The sequence below is a fragment of the Rhinolophus sinicus genome, linkage group LG11 (genome assembly GCF_036562045.2).
Source record: "Rhinolophus sinicus isolate RSC01 linkage group LG11, ASM3656204v1, whole genome shotgun sequence".
NCBI classification, from domain to species: domain Eukaryota; kingdom Metazoa; phylum Chordata; class Mammalia; order Chiroptera; family Rhinolophidae; genus Rhinolophus; species Rhinolophus sinicus.
The window spans coordinates 57,632,759-57,655,965 of NC_133760.1; the positions used below are offsets into that span (position 1 = coordinate 57,632,759).

The following is a 23,207-nucleotide window of genomic DNA, read 5'->3' on the forward strand; positions in this document are numbered from 1 at the left end:
CACCTGATCGCTTCTGTGCAATGTCCCCCTCCCAAAAGCTCTAGGCACAGCCTCAGTATGGGGAAAGGTTGAGGGGCAGGGCTGGGTGAAACCTACCCTGAAGGGTTTTGGCACTGACATAATCCATGCTCCAGCTAACCAGAGCCATGAGAAGTCCCAGAAGCACCAGAAAGATCCAGTCTTCCCCTAATTTTCTTCTTACCATGCGTCCCAGGCGGCAGATACAATCTAGGAAGAGAAAGGGGTGAAGAAGAGCGGTAACCCCTCACCGCTCAGGTATGTGACTGAGGTCTTGTTCAGACCTCTCATTCACTTAGGGTCTTGTCCATACGTCTCATTCACCGAGTTTCTCTTCACCTCTCTGCCAGGTGTGGCAGCACCGGCCCCTTCCAAAGGCACCGAAGTCCAGCGCCCCACTGGATCCTTGAATGCCTTTGTAAAACTCATTTCTTGGGGCTGGGTGGGCGGGAGAGTGGGGAACAAAGCAAATGAGAAAGAGATGGGGAGAGATGCCTCTCCTGAATGCTGGGGTGCACGTGGGGAAGGGGGAGGGAGGGCTATATGCAGTGGGGCGTCCAGCTACTCTCCCAAGCCTGCACCTCCTTCTCGTCCACACCCCTTTACTGCTCAGGCCCATCACCTTGACACTTGGAATAGTGGTCCTCGTCCTTGCTGTCCGTGCTAGCACTGGAGCCCGTCTTCTTCAGCATCCCCATGTCCTGCTGCTTGTCTGAGAATTGCTCTTTGTGATGGCCATACATCTGGACAGAGGGAGAACGGGAAATGTCTTCCTTTTGAAAAAATCCAAAGGACTAGACAGAGGGAAGCACATAGACCCACACACAAAAAAAACACGAACGGCTTTGTAGACTCCTGGGTGTTGAGGGCCTCATGCAGGGTCCCTGCCCTGAACTCCCCACTCTCCATCTGCTCATTTCCCACTCTTTCCCCTGGTCTGTCCAGCCCCACTCCCTCTCCATCCGTCCTCATCTTGGTCGATGACAGCCTTCATCAAGGAGGCCAATTTCTACTCTGCAGCAGGGATAGAACTGTGCTAAGGCTGGGTATCTGTGTCAGTTAGGCATTTTCTGTCACTCTGCTTACTGTCTCTCCGCCCGTCTCGCTAATGTCCCCAGACCGCCTGCACTGACTCCCTCCTAGGAATGCTGACATGAACAGGGTGAGGACAGACCGGCCCGTGATTCTTGGTTGCACTGAGACTTGGTGTGTCTAGTCTCACTGGAGGCCCCTCAGATGCTCGGCCAAGCTTAGAGAAAGCCCATCCCTCACTCCCTGGACTTGCATGCACAAACAGGAACCAGTCCCGACAAGGGAAGTCAATCCACTTCTTCCCAAAACAGGATAATTCAATGTTCCTCCAAATGTAGAGGGTGGAGCAGTGCCCCTCGTATGTGGTCGCCCTCTGCTCTCATCCCCAGGTAGAGCAGGTGAGTTCGGAGTTAGGAAGCAAGGGCTCTAACTTCTTTCAGCCTGCCCCACCCCCCCACTGCACTAACTCTGTCCTCTGGGGCCAGGGTCATGCCAGGCCGTGTTGCTGGTTCTGAGACAACCTGGGTACAAGAGATCTGATTTCGCAATATAAGCACAGCTCTGAAGCCTGGGCAGTGGACAGGCACACACTAATTGCCCTGCTTGTGTCTGTTTCGTCTTCTGGGATGGGGTTAGTAGTGGCTGAAGGAGGCAGTGTTTCCCTCCACGCCCCACGTGGGACCCAGAGACAAGGCACTAGCAGTGGCACTCAGTGCACGCGCTTCCACAGGCTGTCTCCATCCCTTGGGACCCAGGCTGAAGGAGTTGAAGAATAGGGGTGCTCTCTACCAACCCTGGCCTGGAAAACGCTAGAGGAGCTCAGTCTGTGCTGGCTGGTTCAGGGCTAAGTACCACAGCGGAGCAGGGCTGGGGGGGAGGGAGGAGTCCAGCCTGAAGGGAGGCCGAGTCTGGGCTTGGTGTGCTGGGGTGGTCCTGCGTGTGGGTGAGGGAGCTCGCACATGCACAGGTGTGGGATCCCTGGCCAACCACTCGTGCAGCTTATGTAAGCACAAGCTCGGCACGCATGTGTGGCTTTGCTGTCCCCCATTGGATTCGGGTGCTCTGTTGGGAGAGATTATATAAAAGGACGTGTGTGTCTGGCAGTGCACAGGGAGCTCGGCGCAGCCCTTCAAAGGACTGTCGCCTTTTGAACACAGTGCCATGTACTTTTTTAAGTGAAAAAGAACATTGCTCCCTCTTTCCCCCAATTTCCTAATTTCCCCCAATTCATCACACCACTGTCTCCTTGAAACCCCTGCCCCCCATTAGGACCTTACCTGTGTCTGGTGGGTGTTGGGGTGGGGGCCTGCATCCCGCCGGAGCCTGTGCTGGAGGCCCCCATTCTCAGAGGGCAGGCCGTAGCTGGTGCAGTGTTCGAAGGCCATGTACTGGTACTGGGGGGCGCTACCCCACCAGCTTTGTTCACCCCCACGCCTCAGGGACTCCGATGGCTTCATGCTCCCTCCCCAGGCCAGGCCGTGGCCTGCTTGGCCCCGTCCGCCCCCCAGTACAACTCCTTAAGCCTGTCCTCTTGCCTGTCCCCAAGGCGTCTGGGGCAGCATGCCCACCCCCAGCTATTTATAGCCATCTCTCCATCACATGACCCCCCCACTGCCACATCTGATCTGCTTGGGGTCGAAGCAGGTGTGAGAGCAGTGCGGGGGAGGGGTTGGGATAAGAACCTGAGGGACAGCCCCACAGGGTATTCCCTCGGCAGGGCCAGCAGCACTGTCCCCTCCTTGGTCACTAGGAGGCTTCCAGCCCCAAGTCACTGGTCCCTCTATAAATATCGCCCAGACCAGGATGGGAAACTGCTTAGCATGCTTGCAAACCTCTGCCCTGGCAGAGTGCGCAAACTCGTCACCCTGTGTGTCCCACCTCTTCTGTCCAGGATGGAAAGGTGAGGCTTGGTGCTGGATGGCGTGATTCTAAGGTCTGGGAACACTGCAGTCACTCACCTGGGAGAGTAACCTGTGCCTCTCTGCCATCTTTCCCTGTTGAGTTGTGCCCAGCTCGGTATCTTCCCAACGGTTAGTCCTCCTCTGTCAGACCAGCTCTGCCTTTTCTGTCTGCCTGGGGCTAATAAGGCTTTGGTGCCGTCTCCGTGACCCACCCTTATCACCCACGGTGTGGGGTGCTGTGGGGAGCAGGCTGATAGCCTTGAGTTCTGGCATTTCTCCCACTTCCCAGACTGACAGGTGCCAGCCCCACCAGTCGCCTGGATGGACGGGGAGGGACTGAGCTTCTGTATGGCCTGTGGAACACCGACCTAGGTTTATCGGGGCACATTAAATAACGGGGGGGAAGAGAGTATGTCTCATGACGAGCCAACAAACCTGAAAGATAATGGGGAAGTACTGTGCTATTCTTCCCTTTTCAGGTTAATAAATAACTTGTGTCCAAGGACAAACTATCTGGCATTACATTTTCTTTTTTCTTTTACCAATTTCCCTAGGACATTCCTTCCCCTATGAACTCCTCACTATAGAAGCAAAGTTACCTACATGAGCCAATGTGTCATTAAGGATCCATCACCAAGCAGGGTCAGTCCAAGTTCAGGGACAACAGGGTAGGGACACCAAACAGTGAAATTTTGATCTTGGCTACATGGAACTATCCAAAGCAGGTGGGACGATGGATACCATTGGAAGCACCTTTTCTAACATAAATCCTACAAGCCCGAAGGCCGCCAAATCACCCACCAGATAACCGTGTGCCAATTGGAGGGACTAAAGGTGATATCTGCCTTCTCTTCAGGCAGAAAATAAGAGATCTGAGGGGTTGGTAAGATGAAAAGAATACTGTCTTAATAAAGAAAACAGTGCCAAAGTGGAATTATATATATATATATATACACACACACATATATATACATATATATACATAATATTTTTTTGGGGGGGCGGGGGGCTTGTTTCAGAAACAGGAAAGGTTTTCAACTGCTTGTGGAGTATGGGTTTCTTGAACGTAGCCAGTTTCTGTAGGGCCTTGATAATCCCAAGGAACAAATATCTAAGGCAATTACCATTTTCCCACTATTCCTGAGAAAGGTCCTGGTGACGAATTCCAAGATTTGAAGGCTGAGATCAGTGGGGCTGGGAAAGCCCTCACACTTGACCAAGCCAAGTGGAGGCACCAGCTGAAATTCTAAAAACCAGATTCTGGAATTAGGAGGGTCACGGGTAACTACAGCTGCTAGGGCAAGGATTTGAGAGGAATTATCTTGAGTTTGAGATTAGAAACAGTTAGAATCTCATAGGTTATCATCCTGTAAGAGAAGAAAATAAAATGTGAAAAGCTCCTCGATGTGGAAACTAATTCACAAGCATACATGTATTCTAAGACATGCATACTGTGTAAGATGTATTCTTCTTGGGTTTTAAATACATTTTCTTGAGGTCCGTGATACCCAAGATTGAAACCGATAGGCTTATGAATTGCTCTTTGAAGGTTGGTTGTCAAAAGTGACCATATAGGACACACATGCAGAGGAAAGTGTGTACTGGGGTGTAGGTGGCTGTGAACAAGCCAGCTCTGTGGCACCCCCACACCTATGTAAGCACGAATCTTCTCCCAGGGTTACACCTTTGTTTGCAGACTCCCACGTCTTCAAGTCTGGCTTCCCCTAGACAATACTCTGTTCTACTCTCTGGAAGGGAGTTTCCAGTCGTTACTTTCTCTGTACTTCCAGCCCAGCATGGAACTCATGACCACCTTCTTTCTGAAATTTCAGTTAGGCAACTGCAACTTCCTCTGCACTTTCTCTTTGTAATTGTAGTCATGTCTCATTTCTCCTCTACTCCCTGTTGGAACTTACCTTCCAGATCCTTTAAAAATCCTTGGTCCTTTCCCCACGCCCTGCATATGAGGCTTTCCTGATAGCACTGGACAGGTCTTTCTCTCCCCCTTCTGGTTTTTCAAGCACCATGCAATTTGCCCCTATTCTCTGCTAAGATGGAATAATAAAGTCTTTGGTCTCAGGTTTATTCTCTCGGCTCAGTGGGAAAAATCTATAGCCCCCAAAAGTGAAGAGAAAAATCTCATGCTAGGGAAAGTCACAGAAGCACTATTGTTAAGGACGCACACTCAAGGTGACAGATTGATTCACACCCTGGCCTCAGTTTCCTCAGAAAGGCAGTAAATTAGAGGATTATGGAAATGAAAGAACGCATGCAAAAGTTACCATAATATTTGCCCCACAGTTAGCACTGAAGGAATGTTATCTCGTGTTATGAGACTGAAACGCATTCTGAGTTAATGTGTTAACAGCATGTAATTTACCAGGCACCATCACAATGAATCCTATCTTTTAAGGTACAATTTTCCTCATTTCAGATAAGGGAGATCGAGATTCCATGAGTTTAGGTACCTTAGCCAAGGTCTCCAGTATCTTAAAAGGCTAACATTCAAAATGTTTGAATCTAAGTCCATGCCCTCACAGCTACATTTCTTCCTTTTTTGTACAATTGAAGTCTCTGAGCCTCCTTTGCCTCTCCTGTAAAGTGGGAAGGTAATGGCCTTGTGGGGTGTGGGGAGGCTGGACAAGCTCCCAAGCACAGGGCCGGCTCAGCTGTAACTATCAGCGGCTTCCTCCTCAGATTCGACACCTTCCCCCTTTGCTCTGACATCCCAGTTCATTTCTTCCTGTTCTGTCTTCCCCATCAGAGGAAACAGGCCGGGGGAGGGCAGCACAGGGCAGCCCCCAGCTCAGGGAGGGGATAATTTTAGAAGAGAATCCCTGGCAGAGGCGAGCAGAGGGGAAGGGAACTGAGCAGTGAAACTGAACTTGATACCCTTACTCAAGGGCGGGGATGGCAGGGCCACACAATCCAACTCAGACGGACGCTGCTGTCACCCCAAACATCACACCTCCAAAAAGCTTTCCTGTCCCGAAAATGGGTCCTTCCTGTCCTCCTACTTTTCCAGTACTTTCTTAATGGCTCCGAGACTTCGTGTCCCCCGTCCCGCGAGGCCAGCCCGCCATTCCTTCTCACAGCACAACCACCGGTTCAGTCAGTCCTTGTGCCGTGTGCCCTCAGCGCTGCCTGCACCCGTGATGTGACAGTGCCTCTCGCTCTTCCTCCACGACTGGCCCCCAGTCCCACTGCCGCTCCTACAGGGCCCATCTCTTGCTGAACCTCCGTAGGCCATGCGCACTTGCCTGCTTGCCTCTCCAGCATGTGGTTTGGACACACCGCATCCCAACGGCTCCCCGACTCACGCAGCCCACTGCTCAGATGGTGTCCTGGCTGCCCAAGAATTCTCTCACAACCTGTGCCCACCCTACAAAATCTGAAATCCAAATTGGACCACGTGAGGTAAGCAATTCTATTCCCCATTACCACCCTATTCCAGCCCAATGTTTCTCCAGCCTTCATCCCATAGCTTAAAATGGATTCATCTCAGGTGTGGACCTTTACGTATAAAAAAGATCTGGCAGCAAAATAAGAAGGGATATGCCTGGTGAGATGGTGAGGAACGCGGTAAGGGGCTAAGAAAATAAAAACATGTGGGCTTCATGCGATTATCTACAGACAGAGACATCAGGCACACATCACTAATAAATACGAGAATTTATTTGGCACCTGATGGCAATACATCCTGGCAGTGGGAACTGGAAAAGTTGTCACCCAGATACGACTTCCATGAGATAAGGACCCAAGATAGGACTTGGCCACACGTCTCCGATCCTCCTGGCTCACAGAACAGTATTTACTGAGCACCTGAAGTGCTGACTGGATACAAGCCGAGCACGGTGCCAGGCACGGGGGACATGTGGAGAAGTTGTCGTACATGTGACATGTGTCTTCAGGAGCTAACACCACCAGTGGATAAAACAACACACAAGAACACCACCAAACTGTGTGTATTGTCGAAAAGTAGTCTTCTACCTACGGCTGCAACATTTACTGAAGACCTACCATGTGCAAACATTTACTGAAGACCTACCATGTGCCAGGCACTGGATACATACTGGTGAACGAAAGAGACAAGGTTTTGGCCCTGATGGAGCTTACAACCTAGTAGAGGAGACAGGAATGAACAAGTGAAGCAAGCAAATATATTGTGATAGAGTGTGAAAAGTATAATATAATGGAGGGATCAAGCAGGACACAGTAATAAAGAAACACAGAAGGCCATTTAGAGAAAACGGCTTGGGAGGCCTCCAGAAGAAAGAGGCATTTCAGCTCCAACTTGAGGAATAAGCAAGCCACCGAGAGCGGTGAGGAGTGGCGCTCAGCAGCCCCCGAGAGTGGTTCAGGACAGGAAAGAGCTCAGAACGTTGGAAACTGAGGAAGCCACTGTGGCTGTCGCTTAAGAGAAAAAGCAGCACGTACTGAGGTTTGAGGGGGAAGGCAGGGACCCTGTTGGCCAAGTTCCTGGAGTTTGGATTTTATGTGAGGTGCAGTAGGAAACCAAAGGGTTCCAAACAGGGAAGGAACGTGATCAGATTTCTATTAAAAAACCCCAAACCAAAACCTGTCATACAGACATTAGATTGGAGCGGGCAAGAATGGAAGTAAAAGAGAAAGCCTCCAAGAACAGGCACGTTTCATACAAGCACAGACAAAAAAGGCTTCCAAGGGAAACAAGTAACATGGACAACAATGTGACAACGGCCTCCTGGAAACAGACTTAGTTGGAAGGGGACATAGGGCATATATAAAATCAAAAGGGGATTTAATACTGAAACAGAAAGCAGGAACAACGTACATCATCACATCTTTGAGCAGCCAGATAACCCAAATGAGTAGATTTTAGACAGATTTCATGGCAGCAGTAAACAGGATGAAATGAAGGAAAAGAGCAGAAAACAGGAAGCAGAGAGATAACTAGGAAAGTTTTACAGAAAGGGACACTTCAGAGGAAGAAACAGAAGAGCAGGTGGCAGGGTAGAGTATGAGGAAGCATACCGCCCTTATTGGCCTCTGCTGGCACTCTGCCAAGGCTCGTTTCAGCAACAACACTCAGAGAAAGAACCAATGAATAGATCTTTGGAACTTGCACGGCAAAGATCGACCAATTCCAGACACAGGCATCCAAACACTCCCCTTTGCTGAAAGCCTGGACCTTCTGAGTCCAAAGGAGCCCCAAGGGGCACTGAGAAGACTGTCCCATCAGTGGGTGGCCTTGCCACACGGAAGGAATGCACAGGTCGTTTCCGCTGATCCTGTTTGCTCTTTCAAAGCCAAATGAAAAATGCCTGCATTACATTAGGACGCCTTCCAAACTCACTCTGGGACAAAAAGGATTGGGATATGAAAGGAAAGACAGATGACCACTGAGCTATCTTAACTAATGTAATAAAAGCAATGACCAACGTGCCATCTACAAAAGCCTCGGGGCAGGAAGTGAGCACACACTTTGAGGAAACCCACATGCCCTCTCCCCATAGAGACACCGCATTCACAACATCTTTTGCCAGGCTCCTCTACTGCAGCCAAACGCCCCTGGCAACCAGTCCAGCCAGGGCCGGCTCCACAGGGAGAGTGTCACACAGCAGCCGGCCTGCAGTCCCAAACCCAACGGAGGCAACGGGCATGTGAAACCTGCCCGGGAGACTCCCAATCCCTGAGGGGGAAGAACAGAAACCGTAATCCTGAAAAGGCTCCATCACGCCTCCGTGATCCAGTGGCCTCAATCTGGCATGAGTGACAGGGAGGTGGCATCACGTGGGAGGATGTCCTGGGAACAGATAGAGGTGACGGCACAGAGTGCTACAGTACTCAGACATCTCCTTGCACCGGTGGAACTCCGTGCCAGGGGCGTAGCCTTCTCGCTCCTTGATTAGTGCATTCACCTGGAAAGGTAGAAACCAAGGGTCCGAAGTCAGAGAATCGGGTGTTCTCATGATACCGGCAGCACAAGAGAAGAGCAGAGACTGTGAAAAATAGTGCAAGGGAGGAGGGAGGGGGGGCACTGTCAGAGGGAGGAGCAAGAGGCTCACGGAGCCAGACTGAGCGACTGACCTTCACAAGCATATCGGCCACGTGCATGTCACAAGCCCGCTGAGAGAACACTTGAGCGAGGGCCTCGATGTACCAGGAGCCCCGTTTGGTATTACGCATGGCAGCCGTCCCTGCAACCAGGAAAACAGTAACCCGTGGGTCACCACAAACTGGACTTTCATGGCACCTCGGACCCTCCCTGGCCAGACAGCCATGCACGAAAAGGTGCAAGAGTGTAACGTTTGGATTATGCTTCTGGCACTCCAAATACCTTTAAGGCAGGCGTAACCACATATCATGTCTGAGCGAGTGGGCAGTCTCATCTTCAGCAAGTCCTCTCGACCGGCATCAGTCTCCTCGCACCCAGGGGACGGGGCGTGGTTCTTTCCATCTTGCTGGTCAACCCCACGGTCTGTTTCATCTGTGGGAAGGCAGACAGAATGGACAAAGATGTTATTTCCTCCCATCTCTCTTGGGCCCGTCACAGGCAAGCCCAGGTTCCCTTTACAACCTTGACTGGGAAGAGCCATTTCCAGCTATTGCCTCCAACCTATGTTTGATGAATTGAAAAAAAAATCATTACTCCCATGCCTCCCCCAGAAGGTATCTGTCACTCGGGGGGTGCACACATCCACAGTCTGAGCTTTGTCCATTCTGTGTGAGACAGGGAACGTGCTGAATCCAATACTCCTTATAAAGAGCTAAAAATTGTCCGTGATTTATTTGTTCATGGAACAGTGTACCTGGAAGCCACAGTGCTTTTTATTGCAATATACAACAAAATATTGGTATTTTGACTTTTATGATAAAAGGAAAAACAAGTTAATAAGCCCAAAGTATGATTACTACATATATGCTGTATAAAAGTCACAACCTCAAATCTGAGTATCGACAAAAAGATTTAAAACTAAGCATGACCAGATGTTTCCAAGGCATTTTTGGTATTTTTAAATCACTTACTTGTTTATTAATGTCATAAGCCAAACCGTAGCAGGCATTCAAGATTTAAGAGACATTTACAGAGGAAAAACTTAAAATTGGAATTATTTGACTATTTTGTCCTATACAATCAAAAAAGAACACTATTATTCCATTTTAGCAGTAGCTTCTCAAAATAACCTGAGCACATGCCCAACCTCTTGACTCAGGGCTTGCCTACCCCCAGACATATTCTTATGTTGATATTGTTTCATTTTGGGGGTGACGGGTGCTGTTGGTAGGAAAGAGAGACAGGGAGGACACACAGCTCATCACACCATAGATAAGAGTATGCTCTTTTACATTTCCTGCTCCATGCAACATTCAAGAGAGCCTAAAAGGAACGTGAAGCTTGAAGAATGGTGGGGAAAACAACCGAGACTCGTCAATCTAATAAAAATTCATCAAGCAACTGCCATGTGCCAGGCACTGTTTTTAAGCCCTAGGGACATGGTGAAGACAAAGTCCCGCTCTCATGGAGCTCACACTCCAGCTAAGGAGCCAGTCAACTGGGGTGAATGGTACTTCTACAGACATCAATCATATTAACTGAAATACAGTGGGAGACAGGGGAGCTCAAGTTTTCAAAGGAACAGCTGGCTACCGGTCACTCCCCTGAAGGATTTAATGGCAGAGAGAAGGTTCAGATTACCCCAGAAGAGAGCAACTTCTCCCTAGCCACATCTAGTATTGCCTATATGGCTGAATATGGGAGGAGGAAATGATCGCTAATGTTTTTATTTCATTTTATTTTGCTGGCGACACCTCCCAAAGGAACGAGGCCAAGCTGACTGTTTCCCTCAGGAGAAAGGAAACTCCTCTCTTGCCTTCATGTCGCAGATCTATTAATCAATAAATGTTACTGGCTCTTTCTTCACAATATCCTCATATCTGTTACTTACATTACTACTACAACTGTTTTAGGCAGGTTAATTTTTATCCATTCATTCAGCATTTATTAAGTGCTACCATGTATCAGGCAGTGTTCCAGGCCTAGGAATACAGCAGATGAATAAAAAAGTTCCTGCCCTCACATACTCTTTTCTTACTGCAGCTCCCTGCCGTGGTAACCGTCCTAGAAGAAAAACTCATCACATTATTTTTCTTAAGCTCCCAACAGCTCCATGCTATTATCTGTTGAGGTCTGCAATCTGAGTCGTGGCTAAAGGTTCATAACCAGCTGGCTCTACCTCATGTGGCTACATCTCACTATGTCCTTCTAGAAGCTCGTTTTTTTTTTCATTAGATTAGGGCATACTTCTGACTCAGCACACCATTTTTTTGGGGGTATCCTTTTAATCTTGGTGTGCTTGTCATATTGTATTCCCCCTCTCCCCCTAAAATGCTCTATCTGCTATTCCACACCTATGTAAATCTTATCATTTTGGGTCCAACTTAAGTCTTATCTCATGCACAAAATCCGTTCAAACTAAGCTGAGTTAAAATGACTATTCCTTGCTGCCTACCTCTTTGTATGTATCTCACTAATTTCAGCCTTGCTTACTCGAGGCATTTGAACTATATTCAAGCTACTTCATGTATATTTGCTTTATTTTCCTACTAAATAGTAGGTTCCTTAGAGAGAGAGAGAGACCGACCACATTTGCTTTGGCTTTTGTGATTAGTAACTAATGTCGTCCTAGTCATATCGTAGGACCTTAATAAATGATATTCTTTGGTGACATTAGGAGGATACTAACATCATTAGCCATTTACATTTGTTGATCACACGATAGATTAAAAAATTTTTTTCAACATTTTAAGTCACCTTTAAACCAAACAACGCCCTGTGAGGGCACAGACCATGTTAGAACAGGCACAACTGGCATTTTTTGTGGATTTACTATGAGCCAGACACTGTGCTAAGTAAGCCCTTTATAACTTGTATGTATTAATTCATTTAGTCATCACAACAACCCTCTGAAGTAGGCTTGATGATTATCTATCTTTTACTTTGAGGAAGTGAAGGTGGAGGGACATCAAGTATCTTCTCTAACTTGACATAACTAGTCAGTGGTAGAGGCAGGCGTGGACTCCAAAGTTAGAGCTTTTAATTATTACTGCTTTCCTCCCAGATGAGAAGCATGCCCGCGTGTCTTCTGTGCCTAGTGACAGAGTCCTGGCTCTGAAAGGGGTAGCACAGACTGCATGCGAGAAAGAAGCGGATGGAAGCAGAGGACGGATGAAAGAGGAAGAGGCAAGGGCTGAGCTGGGCTTCCGTACTGCTGTCCTGCATGGCACCCGGATGGTGAAGAAGAGAAGAACGGAGGCAAGAGTGGCAGGCTGGGTGAAAAGAGAAGAAAAAGGAGAAAGTGGGAAGGGAGAGGAGAGATGGAGAAAGGAAAAGAAGAAGGGGATAAAAGCGAGAGGGACAGGGACGGGAAGAAGACACAGATAGAAAACCCGGAACTGGAAGGAGTAACAACAAACTGCATCAGGGTTATGAATAAGCAGAGAAACGTCGGCATCCTCAGCAAGGAGGGCAGAGACACTGACAGAGAGTCTTGAGAACAGCACAGGGCGGGGCACACAGCTGATCGACCTGAGAGCCGTGTCTGCCCAAGTCCCAGCACACCCCATGCATTGGGAGACACTTACAGAGCAAGAGAGGCGGTGGCAGCAGTGAACAGAAGGAGGTGCCCAAGGGATCCAATAGCACCTGAGAGGAGCAAACAGCAAAGTGAGAGCTGGTGGGAGGCTGGCCAGGAGCCACCACCCAGGTGCTGCTCGGCTAGGGCACTCACCTCCACGGCAGGCCTGGATGAAGAACATTTTCGGCTTGTTCTGTAGACTCGGGCAGTTGGCATTGTCAAAGATCTGGAAAACCTCTTGCAGCTGCCAGAAAGAAAGGAGGGAGAAGGGAGGGTAAGCAGTCACTCAGACCTCCTAGGCCTACACGCAGCACAGGACCGGCAGGTCGGCCAGGGGGGACGCGCCCGAGCCAGACTCACGTCCGCCACAAGACTACACGCACCTGAAGCAGTCTGCCGTCCACACCATAGACGCCACCGTCCACGCCGTGAGACAGGAGGGCCACTATGCAGGAGTCCGTGACACGGTGAGCGGGGAACCGGGCAAAATCCTGCAGTTTCTCTTGCATTTCCTAGAGGACAGATACCTGTTAGCCTTGTTCACTGTAGTCAGCACCAATATAAGCTTTTGTTTGGTGTCTGGACCCCCTGCGGACACTGACAAGTGATGCTGAGATCCCTTCCGAGGAACTAGCCCAGAAGAATGCACACAGCGGGCCTTCCTCATCTGCGGGTTCCCAACTGCGGACTGAAAATACTGTTTCCTATCTGAGGTGGGATGAATCTGCGGATGCAAAACCTGGGGATACAAAGGGCCCACTGTACATTTATTGAAAAAAATCTGCATATAAGTGGAGCCACGCAGTTCAAACCCACGTTGTTCAAGGGTCAGCTGTACTCTTTACTAGCTAACTGAGACTTAATTATATCAAAGACGTGAAAGTCTCCAACTTAATCTGAAAATGGAGTAACTGGCTCTATTGAAAATGTATAAGCCAACCACGACACTGGAAATCTTAAGGTAATAAAAGATACCCAAAAGTAATTTATTTTGAGAATATATAACCTCAAGAGACTACACAAGTATGAATGCTCCTCCAAAGAGGACCATAATATAATTTAACATATAGCAGCTGAAATTAAGTTTGCGCGAAGAAGGGAATAAAATGCTTGGCACCAACTCACGAGCCTCTAAACTTAAGAGAGATCATAGGTAAGTAAACTGAGGACAAGTCCAAAGCAAGAACACACACTTTCTAACTGAATTAATAAGACTAAACCACTCAATTAACGGGGATTAGTCATTTGGGAGAATGTTTCCAAAGGTAGCATCACTTAAAATAGGATTTGTAGATTTCTAATACAGTACTTCTATAAATAGTCTCAACTCTTGTGTGTGTGTTTTTGGCTGGAGGACATAGGAGAAGAGAATAACCTGTGAACCCTCTGAAATTACATGCAAAATTTTGTGGGCAACTCATTTTCCTGGAATGACCCATAACTTGTTCCTATATTCTCAAAGCAGTCTATGACCCAAATTCAAGTTAAAAACCAATACCACATGGTAAGAGAAAACTTGCCACTGAAAATGTATCTTATTCCCTCATATGTGTAAACTGTAATTCTATAACCAGCAACCTCATGAGGGAGACACAATGAGAAGAGACTTGATGACAAAGAGAAAAACTGGAAGCCTCCGTGAGCAGTGAGTACCAGTGTGCTCTCCAGCCCCATCCAGGAAAGAGGATCTTCTAAGACTATATACTATTTCCAGTTTGTAAATGGCATTATCTCTAAAGTCAAGAAGGAAAAAAGAGAGGATCTTAATTGTTTTGATTCTGTTTCTTTGCTCACCAAATAATTATGTGATCAAAGAGTTGAGTTTCTTGAGAGTTTCTACAGGAATTAAGTACTTTGTGCAGGTGGCCAATGCACCAAATTATCATACTCATTGCGATTACCTGCTTGTAACTGTACTCAGTTTGGCTACTGTCACAAACTAGTTCTGCAATAATCTCCTCCCATTTCTGAGTCTCCACAGCTGAGGACCAGGCTGCATGAAGGACTATATCCCAAGGCTCAGGCCTAAACCGTCTGCTCTCGTTACTCTAAATTTCTCTCTCAAAGATCTCATACCCTCTCATTAAGTATTTTTCCTACCCAGGTAATTCCCAAATTTACATATTTGCTCCTGACTTCCTCTCAGGGCTTCAACTCCTTAATTTTTCCATCGTCCTCTATAGGTGCTCATTCAATCACCAAGCACTGAAAGTACTTCACGCCATTAGACTGTTTTCACACACATTCTTTCCCACACTTATTGGTCCACTAACCTGCCCAGGCCCTCATCATGTCTGACTGGCATTATAATATTAACTCCCAACGGGAGTCTCTGCTGCTACTCCCTACTCCATTCTTTACAACAGTGTCAAATTCATCTTCCTGAATTATCACTGGGAATGCACCACCTTTGTGTTCAAGAATTACTATGATGTTCTACTGTCAAAACGAGGACGTCAGTTCCTTTGGGAAGACACCCAAGGAAGGCGCTGTGCACCCTGGTCCCTTTATCTCCAATCTTGTTGGCTCTCCTCTGCCCTAGGCATGTGGCGTGCCAACTCGGGCCCTAATGTCACACACACATTTCTCGTCCAAACGTGTTCTTCTTGCCTAGGATGCGTTCCCCACTCCTCTCTGCTTTAGTAGCTTCTATCCTTCAAGGCCAGCTCAAGTCTCACATCCTCCATTTATGTTTTCGACCACATCTACCCAGGAGATTCTTTACTTCTTCCTCTTAACGACTGTAGAAGACACTGTCTCTAATCCTGCTGGGTCCTGGGGAATATAAGGTGATATACTTCCTTTTTTGCTGATGTCAATACTTTCTTATGTATCTGAGGTCCCTTGAATTCAAGGTCCACATTTTTTGAAATCTCTGATACGTAACATAGTTCTCCCCATTTTAAGGTACTCAAAGCTTAATGCCACTGCAATTCCAGTTATAGATCAATGGAACCAGAGAATGAGAATCCAGTGGGTCTTTGACTCTGCACCAGGTTTAGCATAAACAGGAATGGTGTTTGTCAAGTGAGGTCATAGGTCCATCAAATCTACTGACTGTCTCTGAAACACAATAATAGACAGCTGACTTGGTGATTCACGATTGTATCTTTCACTATCATCAATGTAAGCTCCCTTATCGACTACATACTATTTAGAAAACCAGGACATAATAAATTCCTAGTAAAAGGAATGACTGGACCAACACCTGTAAGAAAACATGTGGAGCATTCACTTTCTTAAAGTGACTTTCTAATAGGATTCCTTCAGGAGGAATTACGGCTGATATCCCGCCCGTATTCTCTTCACGCCCAGCAGGCCTCAGGGGAAAGCGTATAACCTACTTATACTTGGTGACTAAAGCAGCTGTTTCAGCCATGGCTTTGAAGCAAGGGTGGGTTTACTTCTTTGCATGGGCTGTTACTGGAAAGCTGGCAAAACAGCATGTAAAGAATAATCTGAGTACCTACTGTGGAAACCAGCCTTACCAAAAGTATATCAAATACATACTTTCCTCATAGAAGCAAGCCAGATGAGAAACAGAGACCACAATGTTGAAGACGAAACAAAGACCCCCCCCACCCCCCCAACCTCAACAGATTAAAGGGAATCTCCTAGAAACATTCATTTTACCACTGACTTTCCCAAAGGCAAGTTTAGGAAAGTACTATTATTCTGGAATCAAAACGAAGCACTATTAATAGTATCATTTCACCAAGAGGCTATTATCAATTTCAAAGCAGAAACACCTAAAGGTAACAAAGTCAGTAACGTATGCTTTATAATCGAGGTTAACGGGGAACAGCCCATGAGGAAAATGCTTACGATCTGCAGGAATCTAGTTCAGAAGTAATCTACCTTCAGATCTGCCTTGTGGCCACACAAGTGATAAAAATAAGGAATTTTTCCATGTTAATTCATTAAACTGTCACAAAATGGTATTTAGAAGGACAATTGCAGCGAACTTTCATGTGTAAGAATTTTATCTGCCAAAGCCATCTTTACAACCATAACCGCTCTCCTGTTTTTATTAACCAAGTAAATGTCCTGTGTAGTCCTGGCTTAGAAATATCTTTCTGAGTCGGTTGGGTGAATCTCAGTGTCTCCTCACTTCCCGAGTGACTGGGAATCAAGTTGCCGAACACAGAAAAGTGAGAAACCAGCCCTGGAATTTCATTTCTCAGGGAGAGGACAGCTACCCTGAGAAGCAGCTGCCTGGCCCTACCTAGTCGTTGTTGTTCTTTTTAAACTACACTGCAAAGCGGGAGGCAGAACAGAATGAGTAAAAAGGGAAGGAGAGGCTCTAACTCTAGTACGACATATCCCTGGAGGGAGAGAAGCAGATGTAAGAGCAGATGTTTCTGGCCCCAGTGTTGCCCGGCCCTCTAATGTACACGGCAGCGTTTCCTGCCTCCTGTACCTGTGCCGTCTGGTCAAGGAGAACGTGCACTTTGTAGCCCAAGAGCTTGAAGAGGGTGACTAGAGTGCTGTGGTCCACATCCCCTCCAGAACGAAATTCCAGGTCTTTCTCTCCAGTGAAGTGCACATTGCTTAGCACCAGGGCCAGGCCGCGAGGCTGAGACTGCAACCTATAGGCCTGGGGAGGGGAGGCCAATTAGACCATGAGCTGCCTGAGGACAGAAACTATGCCTCCCCCACCAGATGAGACATTTCAGAACACAAAGACATAAATGCTTCTTCTGAACCCCACCAGGTCAAAAGAGAGAAATGCCCCCAGGAGACGTTCCATCAGCAAAGACCTCCTGACTAATAAAGCAGGGAGGCAATGTATATGCAAACTAAGTTTAGATGCCAGGAAGGGCATCGCATTTCCCAGCTCTTGTCCTCTTGCCACTCTGCAAGACTCACCAGCTGACAGTGTGTTTGATAAAACTCAGGCGTGCAAGGCGTCACCTGAAGGCTGGACGGACCATCTCCGTTGTCTAGGGGCTGTTCCACAGTATCTGGGGCACAGAAAGCCAGAAAGCTAGCATATAATCTACCCATCAATCCTCGTGCTTCTCCAGGCATCCTTTGGTACTGGGGTTTCCATAATTACTGGTCATGCATTCCACTAATTTATAAGATCCTCGAGGGCAGAGAGCCTGTGTATTTAGCCTGTATACAGTAGGTGCTAAACCGACTGAATGACTGAATGAGATAGACAATAAAAGCCTTGTTCTCATCAGGAAGCAGTTCAATCACAGGCTGGTGGCCCACACTGGAGTCTGTTTGCATTCTAAAATCACTTAGCTTTATACACACAGGCCAATCACAGGCAGGGCTGGAAAACAGTCGCTCCAAGGGCCAATTGCCATTTAAAAAAAAATCTGTGATGGAAGGCAAATAGGCCTAAGCAATGCCCCATCCACACTGCCCTGCTACTCCCTAACGAGGTCAGTGAGGGAACTGTTCCCCAGATGAGAGAAAATGGGTATCACACTAGGGTAGTAAGATGCCAGTCAAGGAAAGGGACAGCAATCTGTGGGACCCATTTTAGCTTATCAGTTCTCACCTGGAGACAGGCGGAGCTTCTTGTGAGAGGAACAGGACTCACACACCGGCAAAGAGACATTCAAGTCGTAGTCACACCTTAACTGTAAGAAATCAGGCCCCCCAGGCCGGGACTTAGGGAGATGGTCCAGGCCAAATACAACAAAAATCTAGTCTCCCCACCCTCCTTCTCAAAAATGCCATTCCCACCAGACTAACCCTTCTCAACCCACCCCCGTCTTGGGCTCCATACCGGTGGGAGTACACGCTGAAGACCCGAGAGGGTTGTGAGCAACAGGTCCTCCAGGTGACCCTGCTTGGTCTCCCTCAGGGCCACACAGAAGGCATCAAAAGCCTGGGGACCCCTCTTGGGCAGCAAGTTGAGGAGCTCCACATTCTGGCTGAAACTGCCCACTTTGGCCTATGATACAAGAATGAAACACGAAATCATACTTACTTATCTAGCTATCATTGTATTTCTCCAGATGAGCTTCCTGAAAATGGCACCATCCATCTCAAGGATTCCCTTTACCGGCAAAACATGCACGGGTGACACCCTTCCTGTTATTCTTGAACCACATCTGTTTTCTGCTAACTGCTCTGGGGCAGAGTATTTCCACTGGCTGAGGAAGGCACTGCCTCCTTTCCCCACTTTATCACATTCTGCTCCTACTTCTAGCCAATTTACTTGGCTTCCCTCTTTTGCCTCCAGATACCTGAATGTGCTCCCTCATTTCCAAGGTGATGATGTCTTTCTCCAGCAGATGTTCTAAGAGTTCACCCAGCAACAGCTGTTTGGCTAGCACCACTCGGTTCTTTTTTAGAGCTTCCTGATGGTCAGGATGCATGCCACAAACTCCCAATATCCTACAGATAAAAGGCAGAGAGAAAGACTGTGAAGTGCAAGATTTGGTACAGCAGAGTGGAGTGGAAGAGGCGTGGGGTGGAAGAACAGAAAGAACAGGACTTACAATAACCAAGATCACGTACATTTTATTGAATCTGGTTACAACCAAAGGATGAAGCAGTAACACACTGACCGTAAGAAAATTATGTATATAATTCTTTACTGAGTATGTTCAACTGAGAGCATCACCTGAGACAAATGGTCTGTCTAGGGGAGGGAAATCTCTATCTTGACAAAGATAACATACACACAGCAAGCAAACATGTATTCACAAGAAGGAACATTCCTCTGACAAACGAATTTCAATTAGGAGGTTACTCCAGAAAACATTTCACATTATTTATCTCGGCTGCTGAAAGTGATATAAGTTTAACATCATCCTGGGTGAGGAATAAAATCATTTGATACACTGGCAAAAACTCAAACCAATGGCCAGCTTTAATGGAAAATAAATGAGACAAACAGACACATACTCTGTCCAGCCTACTTATAACAACTGTAACTATGGCTTTTAAAGTTTTAAAACTTTAAAAGCCATAGGACAAAATGACAGTAGAAATGATAATGAATCCTGTAAGAACTGGGTAAGTAGAAAGTATGACAGAAAATCACAGTAAATAAATACCAATGACAAACCCAATCACCATACCTTGAGGTCAGTTAGAAGTAATGCACATAAAGGATAAATTATTTTGGTAATTTAGTTTACTAGGGATGTCTTAATTTCAAGGATTCCTTAGTTTTGCTATTGCTTTGGAAAGAGATCAATTTCTGTTTATGAACCAAAAGAATCCCATTTCCAATGTATATCATCTATGTGCCTAGTTTATATGAATCCAGAGCTCGCCAGCCTGCTTAGCCAGTTTCCAAATATATGACAACTGTAAGGGCGTGATGGTGAGAAAGGATATGGTAATAGCTTGTTTATAATTTAAAAACCTATCCAAAAGATGCATTCTGATTTCAAAGATGTTAAAATGTGCCTCTTAGAATCAGTGAAATACCATGCATCTATATAGGATGTACTTGGCTTAACTCTAGGTTAGAGGAGAGAACAGCAGAGTCTCTGAAGAGCTGAGAGCATGTGGGATCCTAAAGCAGAGGAAGTGATCAGGAAAACATTCCCAGGATTGGAAGCAGCTAACTTAGGTTAAAGTTTTGGTTTGGAACAGTGCTGGTCCATTTTAATTCTTGTTACCCCAAAACTTCAGTAAAACCCTGCTACAACACCACAATCTAGAGAAATCAAAAACCCCATTTAAAATCACCTTAGAACACACCAAAGCGTCATAATGATGACATGTGAACTCCGGTAAAAAGAAGTGATATTAGGCCAACCACGAGATAAACATCGCATGCAGCTGGATGCTCTTTCCTTAGGATACATACCAAAGGCAGAGCAGGTTTACCTGCTCGGTTTCTTCCCCTGGTTTACCAGAGCATTTTTTTCTCATTAGAACTTTCTCCTCCCAGTAGATAAGCTGTAACAGATTGCCCCAGTTGCCTTAATTATGCACAAAGCTAAATGATCATATTTCTTGTTTTGATTTGAAAAAAGTGCATTGTTTTGATTTGAAAAAAGTGTATTGTTTTCTTGTCCCTCCCTTTGATGAAAAGTTACCCTTTGAACGGTCCTTTTGATGTGAACAGATGTTTTGTAGGACAAAAATCTAAGGACTGATTTTAAACTTAAAACATTCCACTTTTGTAATTCATTTTCAATTGTTTGATGTATAGGAGTAAGCACAACTGTAACCTAGTTTTAAGAGAAACCAGTGCTTTCTTTTAGTTCAACTGTATTTCCCTTGTTATTGCAAAAGACTTGCAAGTCATTTTCTTGGGAGAAAGTTTGAGTGCAAAGCCATTTGTAAAAGGCTTTGCCATACTTTAATACCGTCTGCTGCTAACTTTTGATGAATGAAAACCTAAAAAAAAACCCCAAACTTTCTCCTCCCTTGGTTCTCTTGACACCATTCTTTAGGTCCTCTGCCCACTACATTCCACTTCCCTCCTGAGAACCTTCCCCTACCCCCAAAGAACCTCTTCCTAGTCTATCTCGTCCTACTCACAATTCACTAATTGACTCCCAGTTAACTGTCACGTTTCAGATTTGAATATTCAATGAAAAGCTCCTTAGGTTTCGTCTGAACCATCACCGCCTCTCCACACACTTGCTCTTTCCTGTATTCCATGTTATGCGGAGACTCAAATGGGCCCTTTTCAAAGTAAACACAATGATCTAGAACTTTAGGGCACATCTGGAAGGGGGAAAAGGGTGGAGAAAAAGGACACAAAGAGAGTTCTTCAGTCTTGATTCTGTCCTGATGCAGGTTCCGGTTCTGAGGTCTTAAATTAATCTTCTGGGTCTGCACCAGGAGGCATTTAAATGTATCATCCTGGGTGATGTCTGCCATTACAAGACTTAACTGGGGCAGAGAAGGAGACACACTAGGTGCCTGGGGAAACTGCCTGTCCTTTCAAAGTACTCAAATCCCAAAGCCTGTGTTGACTGCTTCGCAAATCTGGTCGTTATACCCAAGCAATATGGGTCATGATATATTCAATCCAAATCAAATGCACATCAGGCAGAATTCCCAGGTCTGCAGGGCTCATCATCAGTTTTTAAGGATTGAGTATAGTTCCTCATAAAGGAAGAAAGGGAAAGATTCTCTTAAAGACTCAAAAGATGGAGAATTTTAAGAGAAGCCGAGATTTGGCAGGACTGGAAAGAGCCCCCCTGGGTTGGACGAATCGAAGCTGGCAGCGTTTGCTCACGAGGGACAAGGCCGAGAAGAGGCCCGCCCGACCCGGCGTCCCTTGGGGGCGCATCCCGGCCTCCCGGCCTCGGCAGGAAACGCGAGCACAGCTGCTTCCAGGCTCTTCAAGGGGAGAGGGCGCGAGGGCCACACGCTTGGAACCCCGATCTCCCTCCCTGGGCCCCACTATGGACCCCTGGGACCTTCCGCCCCTCACCTGCGTCCCCTGTCAGCGGTCATCAGATCGTTTGGCTGGAAGGCGGGCCGGGAGCTTGCGATCGGCGTCGCCATTCCTCGCTTTTCCCGGGCTAGGAGCGGACCGCCCACAACCCAAACAAACCCAGAGCCGCCGCGTCCCCGGCATCCCACCCCCGTCCTCCGAAGCACAACGCGCCTGCGCCCTGCCTCCCTTAGCTCCACCCCCTCCACGAGGCGGCCCCGCCCCTACCGCCGCCAGTGCGCGCGCCGTCCAATGGGGTGAGAGCGCGGTCGGCGGAAAAGGAAAAGGCGGGCACAGCGGTGGGATCCGCCCAGTCCTAGGTGCGACTGAGATTGGTGGTCGGTTCCCGCGGAAATCCTGGCCCGCTTCCCGGCACCTCCCACCCCGCCTTCCCGGCCTATTGCAAGGACTTTATGGAAACGGGTGTCGCCGGGCTATTCATTTTATTGAACGGGTGGGGCAAGGGTTAGGAGGAGGCGGAGAGCGCGCGCAGGCGCTAGGCAGACACCCGCGCGGTGACTGAAAGCCTGAGTGGGGCGCGCACCCCGGAGCGGGGTGGGTCAGCGGTGGTTGAGCAGCTCCCGGTGGCTAAAACCTACAGCACAACCGCAGCACGATTCCAACCTGGTGTTTTGCTGGGAGTTGAGGAAGGGGGGAGGGACGGGGGCGGGCCGCGCTGGGGAAACGAGGTGGCGGTCAGAGTGCAGGGGTGAGGCTGAAGCGACGACAGGCTGTGCAAGCGGCCCCAGCGCTGCATATGGGCGAGTCGAGTATCTCCTTAGATCCTCCGCCTCCCCGCCCGGAAGCTCACGTCTGATCCCTGCTGCCCCTCCTCTCCACCCGTCCTCACACTGGGACGTCTCTAACCTCGGGGCAGCGTTGCTCCGCTGCTTCCCCCATTGGATGGGCAGGAGCTGTTCCCACATGGCGCAGGGTCCGGCACGGCTTTGATTAGCTCTGCTCCTCTAGGAGGCTGGGCGTGCGCCTCTGCGCCTCGTCACACTCAGCCTGCCCTGTGTGCAGACACAGCGGGCCCCCCGTTCCGTCTACACGAAGTCTTCCTCCTCTCGCTGGCAGTGGTCCAGAACGGAGACCGAGATGTGCGGATGGCCTGGCGTCCTCTGCCTTGTCCTGACAACACAAGGGGCTTTGGGAGCAGGAAAGCCAGCGCTCAAATCATTTGTATGCTATTTACTAGTACTGTGTCCCTGTGCAAGTAATCACTTTTCTGACCCTGGGAATCCTCATTTTTCAATTGCAGGT

The 23,207-nt window shown here is 47.8% G+C and overlaps 2 protein-coding genes across 7 annotated transcripts in view; both read right to left on the reverse strand.

The window, feature by feature from the left end:
- CLCN1 (chloride voltage-gated channel 1) overlaps positions 1-3,871 on the reverse strand; it is a 28,941-nt gene extending 25,070 nt beyond the window's left edge. For 2 of the 5 annotated variants that reach the window (XM_019715351.2, XM_019715350.2), the window contains exons 1-3: positions 2,328-3,869; positions 641-761; positions 97-228 (exon numbers count right to left, since the gene is read on the reverse strand). In XM_019715351.2, the coding sequence (XP_019570910.2) occupies positions 97-228; positions 641-761; positions 2,328-2,507 (433 nt within the window). In that variant the 5' untranslated portion in view covers positions 2,508-3,869. Of the gene's footprint in view, positions 1-96; positions 229-640; positions 762-2,327 lie in introns of all 5 variants that reach the window. The other 3 variants (XM_074315240.1, XM_074315239.1, XM_074315238.1) reach the window with 3 other exon arrangements.
- Positions 3,872-6,604: 2,733 nt separating this feature from the next.
- Positions 6,605-22,147, reverse strand: CASP2 (caspase 2). 2 transcript variants are annotated; one of them, XR_012490327.1, is made up of 12 exons: positions 21,942-22,118; positions 18,778-18,928; positions 18,315-18,482; positions 18,084-18,165; positions 17,438-17,532; positions 16,989-17,165; positions 12,952-13,080; positions 12,722-12,812; positions 12,576-12,636; positions 9,271-9,420; positions 9,021-9,130; positions 6,605-8,851 (listed from the first exon to the last, which is right to left on the reverse strand). XR_012490327.1 is itself a non-coding variant. In XM_019715374.2 (11 exons), exons 1-11 carry the CDS (start codon positions 22,013-22,015, stop codon positions 8,720-8,722), a joined length of 1,359 nt encoding a protein of 452 aa, XP_019570933.2. In that variant the 5' UTR covers positions 22,016-22,147; the 3' UTR covers positions 6,605-8,719. The 2 variants fall into 2 exon arrangements, 1 of the variants encoding a protein (XP_019570933.2); XM_019715374.2 differs by lacking the exon at positions 12,576-12,636 and having other exon boundaries at positions 21,942-22,147.
- Between the last annotated feature and the right edge of the window lie 1,060 nt (positions 22,148-23,207).